The sequence below is a fragment of the Tripterygium wilfordii genome, chromosome 23 (genome assembly GCF_013401445.1).
Source record: "Tripterygium wilfordii isolate XIE 37 chromosome 23, ASM1340144v1, whole genome shotgun sequence".
NCBI classification, from domain to species: domain Eukaryota; kingdom Viridiplantae; phylum Streptophyta; class Magnoliopsida; order Celastrales; family Celastraceae; genus Tripterygium; species Tripterygium wilfordii.
Genome location: NC_052254.1, coordinates 5,894,095 through 5,913,760, shown reverse-complemented (window position 1 = coordinate 5,913,760; position 19,666 = coordinate 5,894,095). Strand labels below are relative to the sequence as shown.

The 19,666-nt window shown below is 36.0% G+C and overlaps 2 protein-coding genes across 3 annotated transcripts; one reads left to right on the top strand and one right to left on the bottom strand.

Moving 5' to 3' along the window:
* The first annotated feature begins 3,495 nt into the window (after positions 1 to 3,495).
* Positions 3,496 to 11,465, top strand: LOC119993799 (glycosyltransferase BC10-like). 2 transcript variants are annotated; one of them, XM_038841066.1, is made up of 11 exons: positions 3,496 to 3,816; positions 4,768 to 5,286; positions 8,243 to 8,341; positions 8,591 to 8,691; positions 8,798 to 8,869; positions 9,033 to 9,123; positions 9,259 to 9,339; positions 10,313 to 10,372; positions 10,465 to 10,587; positions 10,718 to 10,756; positions 10,846 to 11,465. In XM_038841066.1, the coding sequence occupies exons 2-11, from the start codon at positions 4,903 to 4,905 to the stop codon at positions 10,972 to 10,974; spliced, it is 1,179 nt and encodes a 392-aa protein (XP_038696994.1). In that variant the 5' UTR covers positions 3,496 to 3,816; positions 4,768 to 4,902; the 3' UTR covers positions 10,975 to 11,465. The 2 variants fall into 2 exon arrangements, with proteins under 2 accessions (XP_038696994.1, XP_038696995.1); XM_038841067.1 differs by lacking the exon at positions 3,496 to 3,816 and adding an exon at positions 3,993 to 4,104.
* Positions 11,466 to 18,058: 6,593 nt separating this feature from the next.
* Positions 18,059 to 19,402, bottom strand: LOC119992738 (aspartic proteinase CDR1-like). The gene has a single exon (XM_038839533.1). The coding sequence runs from the start codon at positions 19,400 to 19,402 to the stop codon at positions 18,059 to 18,061; it is 1,344 nt and encodes a 447-aa protein (XP_038695461.1).
* Positions 19,403 to 19,666: the final 264 nt, after the last annotated feature.

Sequence of the window (19,666 nt, the reverse complement as noted above, 5' to 3'; positions counted from 1 at the left end):
CCATATATGATGCAGGATCGTGATTATGCTCCGCACACACCACCTCCACCATCCAATCATTGTCTAGCTTCATTTTCCTCCCTCTCAATTTGAACGGACATTCTATTTTTTTTGTGTCAGTCTACTTTGTTGAGGGTTTCTTGCTTTGGTAATTGCCACCGTGATCACATTTGAATTGTAATATGTGTTTTTTACTGAACCCACCAAGATCTTATCTATAAATGACGATGATATATCTCAATTTACGTCCGGTTTGTTGAACCCAATCGATCAACGATTGTCATGATTTGAACACCTGATAATGTGTTAGTTCTTATTAGAAATTTACTAATATTCATTCAACATAACAAAAGAACTCATATTTTGATTGACTAAAACATTATACCATATCAGTTTCAAATTCACGTCTATCTTCAACTTTGATATTATCTGTGTAATATCCCGAACTTCATTTCTTTTAGAAATTAGGTATGACAAACACCTGTTGAGTATGTATATATATATATATAATCATTAGAAATTAATACCAAGTGATTTGGGGGTGTACGAGTTGTTTTAAAATGGAAATTTTTGACTACAGAGGAAACCGTCCGGATGGTTTTTAAAAACTGTCCGAACAGATATAGAAGAAAACAGAACAGGGAGATTTTTAGGCATAGGTGTCCAGACACCTATAAAGGTGTCCGCACACCTCCCTAAATCTGCACCCCGAAATTGGTTTAAAACACTCATTTTCGCGATTTCTTTCAAAATACCCGACCTAAACAAACCCTAAACCTCATTTTCTCTCAAATTTCCTCCCTCCCATCAATCTAAGATCATCAACCAAGGTAAGATTACCCTCTTTCAAGTTGTTTCAAGTTTGATTCCTAACTTCTCTCTCTAGCTTACATATTCTTAAATCTCTCTCTTTGTTCTAATCTTTCAAGGTTTGAACCCAAACTCAAATCCATGGGTTCCTACATCATTTGAGGCATAAAGGAAGCTTGAATCCCTTCCCTCTACTTGTTTCTACAACCTTGGTAAGTTTCTTAAACCTAAAAAAAACCAGTATTTAAAGATTGAGTGATTTGGGATTCTAGGGTTTCATGGGTTTTGTAGATTTGGGGAAATTCTTTAAATTAGATTAAATTAGTGATCTAATAGGTTGATTTAGACTTGTTTATGGTTGTATTGCTAGATTTTATTGTGGATTGGAGTAGCAAGCTTGAGTAGGTGAAGTTCAAGAATTTGGGAAGTTTTGGGTAAGAGAAGGTAATGAGTTCTTGATTTATTGGATTAATTTGTGTTAGATATGTGCAATTGAAGTTGTTGTATATTGATTGGAGGATGGGTTTATCGAATAATAGGTTGGTTGAGGCCGGGAAAAGTCGAGGTTGAGTATTGATTTACATAGCTAATTTTTGGAGTGCGAGCTAGGGAAATTCCACCCTTTGTCATTCTCTTGAATGTGTATTCCTATTGAGAATATTTATCCTTTCCCATTGTTCATTATGATGCGTTCTCGCCTTAATTTGTGCCTAAGGGAGAATAACCCCACTTTGTGATATTTTTATTGTATGATTTGAATTATATTGCATACCTTACGTGTTCAATCTTCCATTGAGCATGAATTACTCTTGAACATGCATCATGTAGTAGTATATGTAGGTTGTAGGTTTACCCTATTGCATAACCATGTTGGACATGCATTGTAATTGCATGGAAGATGTCGGGTATGGACCCGTATATCTCCTAGTTGTGATTGATGTGAAATGTGGAATGCCGTTGGGCTGTTCAGGGTTCCCATGACTACGGGAATGCCGGTGGGCCGGATCAGGATTCCATATGTGCTTGAAACACCATGCGATGATGCCGTTGGGCTGTTCAGGGTCCCGATATGTGTAGGGATGCCGGTGGACCAAGTTAGGATCTCGTATGGTGTGGTTATCTACTTGTGTTTGGTGTACATGATGTTAGCTATCATATTGTTGCATTTGTGCATTCTTTAATATTTCAGCCTTATATTATTCACTTACTTTTTATTATTCCTTACTGGGCCTTTCGCTCACCCTTTTTCTTTCTCCTATTCCCTCCTCGCAGGTGAGTTTAGTTCCGGTACCAGGGTAGCAGATCAGGAGGAGGGTGCGTGACATGGATGGACCCCTGGAGAGTGATAGGATTAGATAGTTCTAACGTTGATATATGTTATTACTATTTTGGTCGTATCTATATTTCTTAGTTGGGACGTTGTGTGATATCCCCATTCTTGACTATGGGATGGACGGTAGGGAGGGTACTCCGTGTGATCGGGACTCCCGAACAGGGTTTGTGGACTTTGTGTCCTAATGACTTCTTATATTTGCTAGATTGCTATTTGTGCTGGATGTTGATTATATACATTGTTGTGTGGAGAAATTATGTGTGACTGTTAGGTGGCCTGAGGCCCTGCTTAGATGTGAAATTGATTGATGATATGACATGCTAGGAGGCCCGAGGCCCTGCTTAGACTTGAGAATTTAACTGTGTTATGAATTGTTAGATGGCCGGAGGCCCTACCTAGGTTGTGAATATATTTGTGATTTTGCTGCGTGTTTACTCCAGGTTAGCATCCTCTGTAATACGGGGAGGTGCTGTCGAAATTTCTAAGTGATCTAATGATTGAATTAATTAGGAGCTTGATTAAGAGGATACCAAAAGTAACGCATCCTGGGTTGGGGCATTACAATCTGCCATCTCGTCTGCATGTTCGTCTTCTTGCTTTATTCCGACTGAGATAAAATCACCTTATCAACAATATAATTTACACTGAGTATGCGTAGAAAAACACTAAATAAAAAATATTTACTTGAAATACAGTAAATAAAAAATATTTACTTAAAAATATTAAATCGTATTTGTATTTACATGTTCATTTGAACTGTTTGGCAAGTGGTAGTCGAAAAGATCGCTCAAGTAATCCATATCCACAATAGATCTCGGTTGCACTTCTTTCGGATGTTGGTGAGGCTCTATAAGTTGTTGTTGTCACTTCTTTTAGTTCAATTCTTTACTGATTGATATATACATAGAAAGAAAGAGATATATATATAGATGGATATGAGAGAGAGGAGAGATTGCCAAGATTCTCAGCATGCTCATGAATAGTATAAATCAGGGTTTAGGGTTTAGGCATGCTCATAAAGATGGTGGGGACTCTTGTATCACATGCAAAATGTGACAACGGCTTTGCTTTGAGAATCTTGGCATGCCCACGACGGCAAGAGTACAAAAGCACATGCAAAATATATGATTGATTGATAAGATGGGATAGATAGGTTATAAGGGGGTTTGAATAGTGCAACATTTTACGAATATATTTTGTTTGTCCAATCACATCAATAAAATACGTCTGCGATTTGTTGGCCCCAATAAAAATTGCTCTTAGATACTACTTCTCTTCATTCAAAATCAAAATAATACTAATTAATTAATTAAATAAAATAAAGAAAATTAGCCGGCTGACATGTTCTTGTTTTCTGTTTTGGAGCAGAGACTAGAAAGAGGGGCAACCACAACGACGACTCCTATAACCCCTAAACACTCTCTCTCTAACACACAAACGAATCGTCCAACAAATTAAGAAGATCAAACTCCCACACATATACATACACATTTTTATATACATATTACAATTTCCAGACTCTCTCTCTTCCTGTCTATATATGCATCTGTGTGTCGTGCTCTGATTTGTGCTGTGCCCTAGATCTTGAATAGAAGCTACGATTTTCAGATCCTGAAGACTTTCGTCCATTAGCGATCTGCGTTCGAGCTCCAACCAGCTCGGCTGATTCCCAGGTTTGATTCTTTGATTTACTGTTTGTGGAAATTTGTTACCAACTCTAATTTGGCGTTATTGATTGGTTTTGTGCCGTGCGAGAAATGATTGTGTTAATCTATATAAATACATTCACGTTTTCAGTTCTCTCTGTCAATGCTTACGTTTCTTTTCTTTTGTTTTCTGGCAAACCAAACGGGGGAGGGATGTGGGAGGATTTCCTTTATTTAGGCTGACTAGTGTGAAACGGCGTTTCCACATTGGATTTGTAATTCAATTTGACAAAAAGGCTTGGTTGCATGAGGCAGGTTGGGTTGGTTTGACTTTTCTTGGATTTCGGTTTAGGAGTTGAACGAATCCAAGAACTTTCTGTTTACGCATTCTATTATATAATTTTGGTTTACTAAATTATTTGTATATTCCTCTTCTATGGTTTGTTGGATTGCCTGCAAAAGGATACAGTGTTAGGATCTTTGCTCCCAGCAAAAAGGTTGGGAGTGGTGAAAAAGAATCTTGGACGTCGGATGCTTTCTGTTTGGTTTATAAGTTATTTAAACTAGTTCTATTTCTGATGCTTTCTGGTTATAATTCTCATCTTTCCCTTTGCTGACCAATATTTTTGGGAAATTCATAGCATTGCCTAATGGATGTTTTGGATGTTGCGTATGTTGGTTTGCCCTTTTTAAGGGGAATTGAGGAGTTACTTACAGTTTCAAGCGGTTATGGGTAGCAATGTGCAATAGAATTGGATTGTCTGAATTTCAGTGGTCCAATGTTACATTCTTGTAAGAGAAATGCCGTTGCAAAAAACTTGAAAAAAGTTTTTTTAGAGTTTGTTCAGTTTTCAAATGTATATCTTTTCAGTTTAGCATTTCTCCCATATAATCTTTGTTGAATGATTATTTTTTCAAAACGCATTAATGGCACTTACTTGGTCCTCTAATGAATTTGCAAATTCTTTCTTGTGGCAGATATTCCCATATCAGTCAATTAAAATAACTTTCGTGGGTATTAGTGGAGTGTAAGAATTTTATGGCGGTGGAGTTAACAGAAGAGGAGAGCATTAGTTTGAGATAAAGCAGTTGACTGTTATGCATTTTTACTAGATGAAGACAGATAAGGTGTGGCGGCTGGGCATGGGTGACATGCAGGTCTTACCTGGGCCTCGCCACCGCCCTCCGTTGAAGAGGCCAATTTGGATTATTGTCTTGGTTTCATTGGTCAGCTTATTTCTTGTTTGTGCTTATATATATCCTCCACAAAGTAGGACTGGCTGTTACGTATTTTCTTCTAGAAGTTGCAATGTCATTTCTGATTGGCTTCCGCCTGCTCCTGCGAGGGAATATACTGATGATGAGCTCGCATCTCGTATTGTGATTAGGGAAATTTTAAGTATGCCTCCTGTTCAATCCAAAAATGCTAAAATTGCATTCATGTTCTTGAGCACTGGGTCATTACATTTTGAGAAGCTCTGGGATAAGTTTTTCCATGTAAGTCTGTTTCTTTTTTCTTTTACACACTTATTATTCCGATATGTTATTCTTCAATTTCAATATGAATTATCTTCTGCCTTATTCTAATAAATGCATGGAAGAAAGCTGTGTCTCTATTCTTTAACAAGGCAGAATGAAGATTCTTCATAGACATTTTTTGTAAAGTTGGCTTATGTATGCTTGTAGTTTTTACAGCTTCCCTTTGTTTGTGCGCCATGCCGCCTACTTCTTTGAAACTTTGGGGCTCTGGTATCTATATATTGTTGATCCTAGTTGTGTTTGGCAGTTATATGATTTAAAATTTTTAGTTTTTTAATATTCTATCGTAGCAAATCATGGCGACTCTTTGTTTCCTTGAGGAAATAAATGAAATTATTTTATTTTACAAATTGAAACTGTAATCCCGTAGCTTACCTTATTTGATTGCTTCTTGCAACTTACTGTTTTGATCATCTTGCTTGTTTGTTCTCTGGGATAATGTGAATAGTCTAGAATGGTTGCGCTATGCATTTATGTTTTAGTATCTGGCACTTTTGACACACTTTATTGAGTTGACACCTGAATAAATTGCTCAACTAAGTGTGAAAGCTGCATCTTGATCATTACTGGTTTTTGAGCGTATGCAAAGTGAATATTTTTTTAGTAAGGATGAGTAAATCTCATTTGGATGTTCTGTAGATAAATATTGATGCTTAAAACATTCCCACACTGCTAACCACATCGTTTGAGAGCACTTGGGAAGTATGTTATGAGATAATTCAGTTCACCAGCCTGTTTAGATTTTGAGGCAAAGGGTAGGTTCTGGGTATTAAACTTTACTGCGGCATTCCTATGTTGATTGTTAAATAAAATTGAGATATGGATTAGGGGCAACCAGACCAGAATGGGATATATAGATTAAGGTTATGCTGGCAGCCATCAAATGGATGTCTCAATTCTTTTTTGAAGATTTTGTTCAGTGCTCTCTTATGATAGTTTTAGTAGGTAGTTAATGGCGGAACTATTCAATTCATAAACTATCATAAAATCTTGCTTCATAATGAGGTTGTTCAGAAGCCATGCATGTCTTCTTGCGGGAGGGAAATTAAGGAAAGCTAAGTTCATATGCGAGCAGTTCGGTGTAATATTAACTTCATTAAACCTATGCTGCAGACAAACACCAATACCCATCTTGATTTTATTTTGGCTGCGTTCTCCACCTCCTTCTTGGTCTCTCTGGCCCTCATGAGATGGGGCCCAATTTTAGTGACTTTGGCCATTGGGTTTTGATTTATGTGTGATTGTGTAGTCAGATGGCTCAAAAGGGAGGGCTTTTTTTTTTCAAGAGAAATATAATGTGGAATCTCTCCAAGGTTGGGCTACTTTGGACATGTAAACTAAACTTCAGATACTGTCAGTTGCCTGCAAACCACTACTATCTTTTTAAATTCAAGATATGATAGGCGTTATTTGAACTCATTAGGTTCGAGTTTAGGCTGATTCTAGACTCTAATATCCCATTCCCTTTCGACTGGGCTACCCTGTTCTATTTAAAGGGGACATCAAACCTGGGGACATCAAACCTGGGAACATTGTGGAGCAGGTAATTATGAAGTTGGATGTTGTTAGCCCTTTAGAAATGACCTCTCTAGGAGGTTTAACACAGTATTGGGTTACCATACATCAGAGGTGTTATCAGCTGCTTGTGTTAGGGAAACATAATTCTGCATGAGATAGGTACTTATTGATTTCTTTTTTTAATCCAAAGTGAAGTGGGAGTTGATTAAAACTTTGGATAAATATTCATATACTAAGCGGAAAGCTATGTATCATATTCTGCATCTTCCATAAATTTGTGGCACATTCAGCTAGAGCAAGAGCTGGCATGGGCATGTCTCAAGAAATGAACGGAGAAAACAAATACACGTGATAGATTCCTGGTGATGTTCTCATAGACTCATATAGTCGATCCCAAACTTTTGGGATAAAGGCTCGGTTGATGATGATGATAATGCAGCTTGAGTCAGGGATGATACTTTCCCACAGTTTGTAGCCTTGTACAAAATATGACAAATTCCATATTTTGGTCACTGTCAATGTAAAGTTCTCATTGCAACCTAGAGGTTACAGGCTTAGAATCCTGGAAATAACCTCTCTTTGGGTTCAGGCAGTGTACATCTTTCCTTCCCCAACTCAGCTCCACTATGAGCGTCTTTTGCACATGAATTTGTTTGTTGATTAGTGATGATGAATCATAAAACCATTGTTGAATTAGAAAGAAAACCACAAATATTAAACACTCTGTGGGATTACTTTACACCTAAGAGAGTGGTATCTGTAGCTCGAGTTGGGGTAAAATAATTTGGGTGGAAAACAGGTAGATGATGCGTAGTTTGTGCACAGTCGAAGAGAGTTAATTGGCAGTTTTGGATAGTTTTGGCTCAAGCTGATGATTTTCTATTTTGTTTCTGTGATTCTACAAATTCCAACACCATGTGTTTTTTTTTTCCTTCTTTCTTTTTATATGATGCATTGTGGTATTATCTCCTCAAATTTGACTTTGTAAGCTGCTTAATATAGCGAATACCACATTTTCATGGCTTTTCTTTAATAATCTATTTATTACTTCCATTCAAAGAAACAAGGGGAAAGAGAGATGAAAGCTTTCTCTCCTTTTCTTTTCCTTCTTGTAAATATGTGCTTTGAAAGTATTGGTCATGGATACTCTGACGACAATGCTTGTGTCTCCAGTCCACTGATTATTATCTTGCACATCAAGGGCTATTTATGACAATAAATGTTAAGCTGTAGAAGATATAAAAATTATATTCATGGCTAGTAATGTAGATTAGTGCATGGCACAAGTGCCTGAGGTGTGCGTTGTAGATTGCACATGAATTCATGAGATTTCCATTTTTGTGGTGCAGAAATCATATCCTGGGCTGAACTTAATTCATTGTATCTGTTTGAACAGGGACATGAGGGAAGATTTTCTGTTTATGTGCATGCATCAAAGGAAAAACCTGTGCATGTGAGCCGCTACTTCATTAATCGAGATATACGCAGTGAGCAGGTTCGGAAGTGTTCTCCCGTTTATGGTTCTTATATTTTACTTGCAATTGGTTTTCCTAGAAGGGTGATCTTTGTCCCTTGGAAGATATGTGTTTAGAAGGGGAAAGATATTCAATATTTTGATTAGCTATTGATGGAAGGATTCATCATCCCCTACCAACTCATCCACCCCTGGATGGTTATCCTTTTATTTGCATTTTTTGTATCAGTAGTTATCTAAGTCAATTCTGTGGGATGATTTAATACTCAGGTTGTCTGGGGAACAATTACTATGATTGATGCAGAGAGGCGACTGCTGGCAAATGCTCTTAAAGATCCTGATAACCAACACTTTGTTTTACTCTCTGATAGGTACTTAAACCATCCCATACTTTGCTGCTTTTATTTGTGTTCTTAAAATTGAATTTGGCAACTTGCTGATATCAGTTTTCTAATTGGTCACTCTGGCCTGTTGCAGTTGTGTACCATTGCATAGTTTTGACTATGTGTACAACTATCTGATGTACTCAAATATCAGCTTCGTTGACAGGTAAAAACACTTTCCGTATTTGATAAACAATTTTCTATTTATCTTTGTTAAGTTATTTAGCTTGAGTATCAAATACTGTGTTTCGCAAAATACTTGTGTTGTAAATTTGGTTTTATTGCCAAACCTATGTTCCTTATTTATTTGCAATTTCTTTTCTCCTCAGCTTTGTGGATCCAGGTCCTCATGGGAATGGCAGGTACACGGAGCATATGCTACCTGAAATTGAGTTGAAAGACTTTAGAAAGGGTGCACAGGTATTTTTCAATATGTTTCAGTGGTGATACTGGATAGAGACGACGAGTGTAGAATCTGTAGATACGTCAAAAATCTATCAGATTTATTTTCAATTTCTTTCCTTATCTTATTGTCTCAATTATTTGATTCTACAGTGGTTCACAATGAAGCGGCAGCATGCGCTGATAGTTGTCACTGACAGTCTTTACTACTCAAGATTCAGGGAGTATTGCAAGGTATTTTTGTTCAACGTATATTTGGTATACAGACATTGTTCTTTTGTGTATGTGTGTTCTTTGTCAAGATCCAATACGTTTCTTCTTTATTTTTGGTGCTAGATGAATATATATATGTTTGTCCAGTAATCTCTTTCCTGATATCTCTCAACTGTTAATTGTCATTATCAGAACCTAAATTCCAAAGATTTGAGGTGGCTACTTGAATTTTTATTCCAAACTAGTTAGACTCCTACATGTGGATTCTCCTTCTTCAATCAATCTTAGTCTTAGTTGCAGTATCCTCCTATCCTTTTGTGTCCAAAGTTATAGGTTCTTAAATATGTTTACTTACATCTAGCTCTCCAGCTGTTTACTTAATCTCTGGGAGCATTTACAAGGGCTTCTGCACTCTTGTTTCTTTATCATCCATTGTTCCTACTGGTACTTTTGTGGACATCTACAGGAAAATTTAACAAGCAAGATTTAAACATAACTTAGTCTGTGGATTTAACTGAAGAGAGAGCTTATTTAAATCCTTGAGTTGGATTAGGAATTGTTTTAAACTTAAAACGCATAAAATAAATCTTCGTTGTCATGTCCTCAATTTATTGTTTCAAAGCCACTATTGTTAACTCGACAGACTGCCTTAAGGAAAATTCAAAATATCCTGTGCATATACCTTGAAGAGCAGTGGAGAAAATGGTCATTTGCTGTAACTTTATTGAATTTTGTTTTATGTTATGGAATGTTATTATATAGCGCATGAGCTGATTACTGATATATTGCAATTCGGGTTAACCATGTAGTTCTGCTCCATGTCTTTCTCAAATTTTAGTACTATGGTCAGCACTCAGCAGTGATTTGTTTTATTGTATAAAATAACTGACCTGCAGATTTTTCTTACTTATATTCTTGTATTATCTGTTAAGTGAAGTTTGTGGATGTGATTTTGCACATCAACTGTTAACATTGTTATTCTTGATTATTACAGCCAGGTTTGGAGGGGAAAAATTGCATTGCTGATGAGCATTACTTGCCGACTTTCTTCCATGTGCGGTTTCTTCTCAATTTCAAACATGATAGCCTTCTTCCCTTACTCTTAATGGGTTTTCTCGACTAGTTACCTTTTGTATTTTTCTTCAGATGCTCGATCCAGGTGGAATTGCCAACTGGTCAGTGACACATGTTGATTGGTCTGAGAGAAAGTGGCATCCCAAATCATACAAGGCTCACGATGTTACTTATGATCTCCTGAAGAATATCACGGTATGCATCTTTTTGCCTCTATTATATGTTTATATTTTGTTTACATATATCTTGTCGTGGTGCATATTACATTGCGTAATGATTCTATGATCAATTTTAGTGACGCTTTGATTGTTTTATCTTTCTGCAGTCAATAGATCAAAGTGTACATGTCACAAGTGACAAAAAGGTATAGATTTTAGAGCTATCTTTTATTTGGACTTTAGACGTAAATAATGCCAGTAACTCTAAGCATAAATTTACTGTGCTTGCTTCCAGAGAGAAACGACAGTTAAACCTTGCTTATGGAATGGCATCCAGCGACCATGCTACTTGTTTGCTAGGAAGTTCTACCCAGGAACGATTGATAATTTGTTGCACTTTTTCTCCAACTACACGACAATTTGAACAGAGATTCTTTACTCTAAAATTCTTTGGTCGAATCAGCAGTTTTTTCGACTCCATCAGCCCTCATCTCATCTCATATCTTACGAGGTTGTGAATTGATGTAATATTGAAGACCGAACTGTTCCCTGGCCGTGGTTATTGTGTTAAAGTGCAAAATAGGAGAGCAGATGGTGTCAATCAGGGTTGCAGGTCAACGATTGAATTGTCAACGGGACTTCCTTCGGTTGGGAGGGGTGGGATAATTTAGGTGTTCATTTTTCCCCCCTCAATTTTCCACTACATGTTCTATTTTCAGGACAGAACTTTATTGGAGGGAAATCCATTTTGGTGCATTTGATCATTGATCCTTGTAAAAGTTGTGCCTTGAGCATTGTACAAGGACGTGCTGTAGGCGTAACTCATTACCTTCTGGGTGGAATAGCCACAACATAGGCGTTCTTCTTAGCAAGAATTATTGCAGTAGGATAACGGCTAGGAGGATTTGAAAGGCATTATGGCATTAAGATTTCCAAGGTTTAGCCAAGGATCAGCTCAGGACCTCACTACTCAAGGTTGAACCATTCATTTATAATATAAAATAAATTAATATATTTAAATACTATCAACAAGGGTCTGTTGGATCAACGAGTGGTGATTTGGTCAGTAATCAATCAATTGAGTTAGGCATATGTGTGTCAAATGTTCGATTTCAATGAGAAATAAATTTCTCAATGATATTTCAAAAAAAAAAAAAAAAAAACAAGAGTCCGTTGGCCTTTTGTGTTCAAGATAAAAAAACAAATAGTGGGAAAGGAAAGGCTAAGTGGGGTTTGATTTTTGGTGATTTGTAGCAGTAAGAGATGAGCGAACGTCCAATCCAATTACTCATTTTGGGTACACAGTTTTTCTATTTCAAGTAAAAACCTATTTTAGGTTATTAGTTTTGTAAATACCCTTCCAACCACATATCCCATTTTAACATCATATCAAATATTTTAATGAGATTTTTGGAGGTCGGTACACTAGATTGTATTTAATTGTAAAAAGGTGTAACCAGTAAAACGTCCTTTTAAAAAAATACAATGGGGATCAGCTTTTACCAAAATAACCTCAAATTTATTTTCTCTCTCCACGAACTGCAATACAATAGTGATGCTTTTAAACAGAAGATCAAATTTAGTGTTCAATTTATATCTTTTGCTCATAAAATGATGATACAAATGTTGGAATGTAAATTTGATTGCATTACATGTCTTTCTGGTTCAATTGTATCATTTTAGTGGATTTTTTGTGTTGATGATACTATAGTGATACATCTCTGCAGCTGTAAATGTTTTTCCAGAACGAGCAAGAGAGGTACAAACCAAGAAAAGAAAACCAAGAAAGGAAAAGCAATTAGGAAGATGAAGTATGCATACTGGTGCAATTGTATCATTTTCATGGATTTTTGGTGTTGGTGATACTATAGTGATACTATTGTGATACATCTCTGCAGTTGTAAATGTTTTTCCAGAACGAGCAAGGGAGGTAACCAAGAAAATAAAATCAAGAAAGGAAAATTAATTAGGAAGAGGAAGTATGCATACTGATTCAATTATATCATTTTAGTGGATTTTTGGTGTTGGTGATACTATAGTGATACATCGCTGCAACTGTAAATATTTTTCTAGAACGAGCAAGAGAGGTACAAACCAGACAGAGCGAGAAAGGAGAGAAGAGAGAACGAAGCACAACCTAGATTGAGTAACGAAGCATAGTCCAAATCTGCCAAAAACGAAGACAATAGCAACTCGACGCAGTCCAGATCGAGCAATGTCACAATTTGCACATAGGCCAACACCAATCTCAGCATAGTAACTAACAGTTTCCTTGCAATTATTTTCAGAATTAACTGCCTCCTGTTGGTGTAAATTCGTAAGTATACGAAATCGCACAAGTAATACGGAGAGAGTAGATTATCATCCCACAGAGATTTTGATAATTTAATTCAATATTAATGAAAACTACAATTATGCTAAAATAGAGAAGCGAATTAGGTTGGATTTGGTTTGTTGTAAACTAAAAAGTATTAAAAAGTGATTAACGACTAAATTAAGCGAGTAAGCAATAACAAGATTAAACTAAAGAATGAAAAGTACTAGGGTACCTAATTTCATCGTCTCTTATCCGATTCAACTCTCTTGGCTCTTTAATATCCTAAATAACTACCTCATTGTTGACAATCGGTCTTCCTATCCTATTCGATGCTCCATTCTTGGTTACACTAAAAGTGCCTATACCCCTAACCCCTGTTATTCCTAACAATCGGGCTCAAGAGACAAAGACTCATTAAGATTCGTGGATTAATCGTGTAGTGATTGCATAGGTCATATGCCTTTATATTCCTATGGTTCATGCAACCTATGATGTCTATGGGAAGAGGCAAATCCTAGATATCTCCTTCCAGTCTCAATCTAGGCAACAAATCAATTGAATGATGACCAAACATCCAAAAGTATTAGGCACACCCATAAACAATCATCAATAAATAGAAATCAAGAGAAATTAAAGGCAAGTTTATTGAATCATCAAAGTTAGGTTACATTAGGACAAGAGAATCTAGCCATTCATGGAGTCAAGATACATAATAATAGAATGAAAATAAACCATAAAAACCAGGATAAAAGAGGAGAGAAGAAACCCTTTCTTCTCCAAGCTTCAATGGCTTCCTCCTTGAGAGCTCCAAAACCCTAGCCTCCAAGATCAATCCAAGTGGGAGAGAGAATCTCCTTAAAACCCTAAAAAATACCCTTTTATACCTACTTAAACTCCTATGTCGTTTCTCTAACAAGTTTGAGTCATTTTGACTCAAACCCGCTTGAATTCAGAACTTTTTTTCACAAAATTTGTTGTGCTGTGAATAGTAACTCCGATCAATCGGAAATACAATATGGAATTTGAGCTTTACATGTGTCGATCAATCGTAATCCAATCTCGATAAATCAGAATTTGGCTCTGTCTCTAAAAGTGACTGATTCTGACTCGATTTTGCTCTATTTCTTCGATGCATGTCTCGAACATATGAAATGTACACAAATGAAATACTTAGGCAACATCAATCCTCAACTCACTCAAAATGACAAGAAAATGCATCTAAAGGGGTACCTAATATATGTAAATTCTAGGCACAACACTTCCCTATTGCGGTTGAAAACAGCAACTCCCACATCCCTGTTAGCCAGAGTAGTTAGAGGACTTTCAACTGACGTAGTAACCACCAAATTAACCCCTCCCTGTCTAGGATCTAGTACGACAGACGGGGTCGTGGTTGCCGGATTTTTTGATTGTCGTGAATTAACCACAGGTCCCATACTGTTCCACCATGGCATATATAGAATTTTTAAATCTCTATATAACACAATTTCGGTAGTTGAAAATACCTAGAATTTTTAAATCTCTATCGTTGGTTTAATCCTACTGCTTAGATTGGTTGGGTGGGGTTGAGGGTTTTTGAGAAGCGTGTTACTTCATTCTCTGCCATAGGATTGCAACGATTGGAAACGGAAATCGGAGTTTCTTCAATGAGTTTCGCGTGAACGGGAAAGGAAGAGAGAGAAATCTGATTTTTATTTTATTTTTTGTAGAGAACCAAGTAAAATGAAAAAGTTTCACCTAAACTAGCTTTTTATCCTTGGGTTGGACTTGCTCTTAGAAGAGGCTGGTGTTGGAGGTTGTTTGGACTTCCATATTTGCTGATCTTTTGCGCTTTGGCTAGTTTGCGGTATTTTGATAGCAAAGTACTGGCATGATAGTTGGTTTGAGATTTTTGCGATATAGGTAAAAGGTTTCCTTGTGAATATTTTTCAAATATTCTATATTCATAGAAAGTTATTGTTTTCCTTAATTTACCAGATCTTGTTCATGAAGATCATACGCTAACCCTAACCCTTATGGGGACTGAAAAGCTCATTTTTGAGGTCAATGATGAGGGTGAAACAACAATTGAAAAATGTGGTTTTTCGGTGCGAGTAGGACAATGTTGGTTTCTTTAGACAACCTAGTGGAACACGTGGTTTAGGGCCTAAGGCTTCATTTGGGACTCCATATATGATAATATAATATTACTATCCAATGTATAATTTAATCTTATTCAATGGTTGGAAAGAATATGATATTATGCTTGTATAATATAATTATTATACAATACAATGTTTGATTTGTTGTTAGACAATGATAGTATAAGATTTGTGGTAATATGTTTGAATTGCCCCAATTAAAATAAGAATAATGTTTATGGCAATTTAATGATAAAAAACCAAATGTCATCCTTGCATAATATAATTACCAATAATTTAATACATATAAAACTCATCAATATCCACCTAGATGCTTATAATATAGCAAAATAGCTCGAAAAATATCCAAAATGAATGGCATTGCACCAAATATAAGAGCAAATAAGTCTATCGAATACTAGTATAAACATAAGAATAAAATATTAGTATAAGCAAATAATAGCAAATAAGTCTATCAAATATTAGTATAAGCACAAGAATAAAATATTGCTAGTCAAACAACCTCCTAACAATGGTCATCTTCACTCCATCATAAGAGCCCCAAAATAATTGTAGCGTGGCATTGTCACGGAGCAACTAGATCTCTGCATCGACACATTCATCTTCATTGAAACTAAACTAAGTCGAGCTAACTCACTTGTAACATTCCTTTGGTCCTCCCTAATTGCCATCCCATGACCCAATTGATTAGCAGCATGCCTAAATTCCTCATTTGATTGCTTTAGGACTTCCACCATTGAAGCTCCAAGCTCCAAAATAGAAACAATCATTCCATCACCAAATCTTGCTTTTTTCCTTTCACGAGTTTTGGCACTACCTAACTCATGAGTTTGTTGAGTTTGAGTAACATAAACTTCTACTTTAGCTGCCTCCACACAAATAGTATTATATATCTTGCTCTAGTTCTTCTTGCCTATCAATTTCATTCACTACATCTGCAGCTTCCTCAGCTCCACCACCATTGGCTCTATCCCTTCCAAAAATGTCTCCAAGTCTGTCATATAGAGGAAAATATATGTTCCTCATTTTCTTAGCTGCAGGCTCTCTACACTAATCAATAAACACAATTAACACATGAATCATAGAAAGTAATGAGCAGATTATTAAAATATTACCTTGCAATAAGCTTTCCAAACATCTTTATTGTCTACCACAACTATCTTCAGCTGGTCATTCCATCCAAATCCACTCATATTCATTGCATCATTGACAATATTATACTTCTTCTTCAACCTTCTAATAGCCGATTCACTAGTGCACTCTCTTCATCATCCTTCCATTCTCTACAATCCCTTTTCTCTTTAGTAGATTGAGATTTTTGAGTAGGATTTATCCCTACAAGTCAAACAAATGGTACATAGAAAACAACCAATGCATATCCGGAACTTTTACAAACACCCGATAAAGTTATATTATACGATCTGCATCGTATAAGGACCACTTTTGTATAAAGTTATATTATCCTAAAATTTTTAAAAATTATCCAAACACTTGATAACTTCATTAGAGGATAATTTTATACTAGACGAAGTCTTATCCTCCCATCCAAACAGATCCCTAAAAGTATTTCATTAGTTACGATAATGGGCTCTAGATTGTTTTACTGTGTTGGTAGCATAAGAGACCCTAAGTATAGTTTAACATACGATCTTAGATTTGTATGATCTCAGATCTAACAAGATGAATACTAATAAACATAAGAATAAAAATAAGAAAATGAAGAAGATGATTGTGAAGGTGCGATGGTGGTGGAGGAGTGACGGTGGTGATAGCGGCGGATGGTGGTGGTGGTGGAGATGGAGGCGGACGGTGACAGTGGTGGAGATGGAAGCAAACATGGAGATAGAGAGTAGGTGTCTTAGATTTAGGTATTTTTTTAGGGACAATGCTAGAAACCCCCAAAATATGATCTCCAAAAGTCTCCCAAATCTATGTGACATTAAAATGACCATTGATTAAAAACACATATATAGGACCCACTTCACATCCAACGCTCCACATTAAATAGGAGACTTTTGGGGGTCACTTTTTGGGAGTCTCAAGCATTATCCTTTTTTTAGATTCATGCCTATTTAAGAAGAATGACAAAAGTGAGATTATGTAATTATTAATTTTTAAAAGAGGTATTTATGTGGAAAAGTGGTACTTATATGGAAAAAAAATTTTAGTTTGACCTATGTGTCTAACATTTGTCAAGTGGGTATTAAAATGACATTTTCCGTTAAACATAAGGGCGAAGGCTTTAGTCTTGGGCTTCTTTGTATTGGTCCGGGCTCAATATTGTTTTCTTTGCATATCCTGTTAAGTTTACTTGGGTTTTCTTGGGCTTAGTTCGTTAAATTTACTTGGGCTTTCTTTACTACAGGCTTTTACTCTCTGAGTTGGTTTTCAATAATAATTTGTCTTACATGATCTTGTCAGATACTTTTAAATATATTCAGAAAAATTATGATAACCAACAAACAATTGAAAGAGATATAAAAGTAGATAATTAACACTTTATAAAGTTATACTATAAAATTTTACAAATAGGATAATATTGCATTTAATAAGATAAAACACAACACATTAAATCTCATTAATTATATAACCTCTTCTTGAAAAACTATTTCAAAAATAATATTGCATACAATTAAATCATTCTGGTACAAGATTGTCATCCAAAATACATATAGATATATAAGGTGATGTTATTATTCGTATTACTATACATGTATTTGTCTTTTTTTTTTCATTATTTATGTTTTAGTTTTATATTACTATTACATATATATGTTTTCATTTTTGTTGTTATTTCTTTCTTAGATAATAATTAATCAGTTGTCTAACGAAAATTAATGAGGAAGAAGTTAAGAATTTATAAAGCATATATAGTATAAGTTGCCCTTGTTTGGCTAAAAAATAAAAAATAAAAAAATAGAAGGGTTTAGTTGGCCTTTGTTATTTCTTTATGTTAACACATCGATATTAAATTAAAAAAAAAAAGAGGGATAATTATAATTCAAACTCACATGACAAGTCATTGAAACAATTAAAAAAAAAACACTTCCTTACTCTTCAAGAAGTTGACAATCAATCATCTGAAAATAAACTGCCTTTCCAATAAGGTCAAAGGCAACATTATAGTTTTGTTGAGCCATTATTCCAATGACACTCAAACCATTAGAACCATTAAGATCAGATCCTTTCACAGCCATGCAAAATCTACCTAAGCCATGCTCTATGAACATACTTCCAATCTCTAACCCTAACTCAGCTCCTCCCGCAAAGTGAAATGTAACCACCGGGAATCCTGAGAGATCCTTTTCGATGTCTCCCTCGTAGCATAATGCCTTTGGATCATCGTTATCGCTAACGCGTTCCAACTTCCCATCTAGCAAATTCTTCACTTGATCACTTAATGAGTCATATGCATCAGTAGAAAGGAAGGTGATTGTTGATCCTGAATCAATAATAACCCCGCCAGTACCGGACGGCGTCCTCTTGAAGACTTGTGGATCAATGTTGAGCATATTTTCTGCAATACTAATTCCTTGAAGTGTAACATAATACAAATTATTGAACAATTCCAGAGGAGTCGAAGCACCTTCGATTATTACTCCATCTCCTAGATTTAATTGGTTAAAACTATAATTAGGGTCTCTTATGCTACCAACACAGTAAGAAAATTTAGAGCCCAATTTTGAAACCAATGAAATACTATCAGGACTTAAACCAAGTGTTCCACTAGGTTGTCTAAACAAACCATCATTGTCATGTCCGCACCCAAAAACCATATCATCAATAGTTGTTTCACCCTCATCGTTGGTCTGAAAAGTCAGCTTCTCAGTGCCCATAATTCCAGCCGACTTTGTTCCATCTTTGTAGGCAAGGGAGAACTTACAATTGTTCAAAGAGTCACACTTGTCACTAGGAGAAACAGAACATGAAGGTGAGTTACATGACAAGTTCGCATAAGTAGATGACTTTGAAGGATCAAAAATTAGACTATGTTGATAAAAACAACTTATGCAAGGTTGGCATTGAACCCACATAAGATCGCTTGCTGTGTCTATTGTCAACAGCTGCGGAATCGGAGGCGTTCCGATGGAGAAATTGGCCATGAATTGAACTCCAGTCTCATCTGCAACCAAGCCTGCTCGAGCATCATCGCTAGCGGCAAAATATGAAGCTCTTGCTTCTAAGTAGGCTAGACGTTTCCTAGACTTCTGTATTGCATGTCTAAAACGATCCGCAGTGGTTGCAGTAGAGTTGTAGTATGGAGAGTATACAGAGTCATAGTGAATGAGTCTAGTACCCAATTTTTGAGGTTTCGTTGTGACAGCTAAAGTCGTGGTTAGGGATAGCAATGACAGACAGAGAAAGACATTGGGCCTCCAACTCATGATCGCCATCTTTGCTTCTTTTCTCTACCAAATCACTACTAACTAGAGGGGTTTTATAGAATACTAATGACTACTATGTTTCCCTAACTGTACATATGTTAGGGTTAGGTATGGAATAGCATATGATCTTCCTGAACAGAATCTGATAAACTAAGGAAATAATAATTTCTTTACGAATATAGAATATTAGAAAAGGATTCATAAGGAAACCTTTTACCCATATGAGTTGTCGGTAAAACTAAATCATTATGGTACAACATTATGATCCAAAAT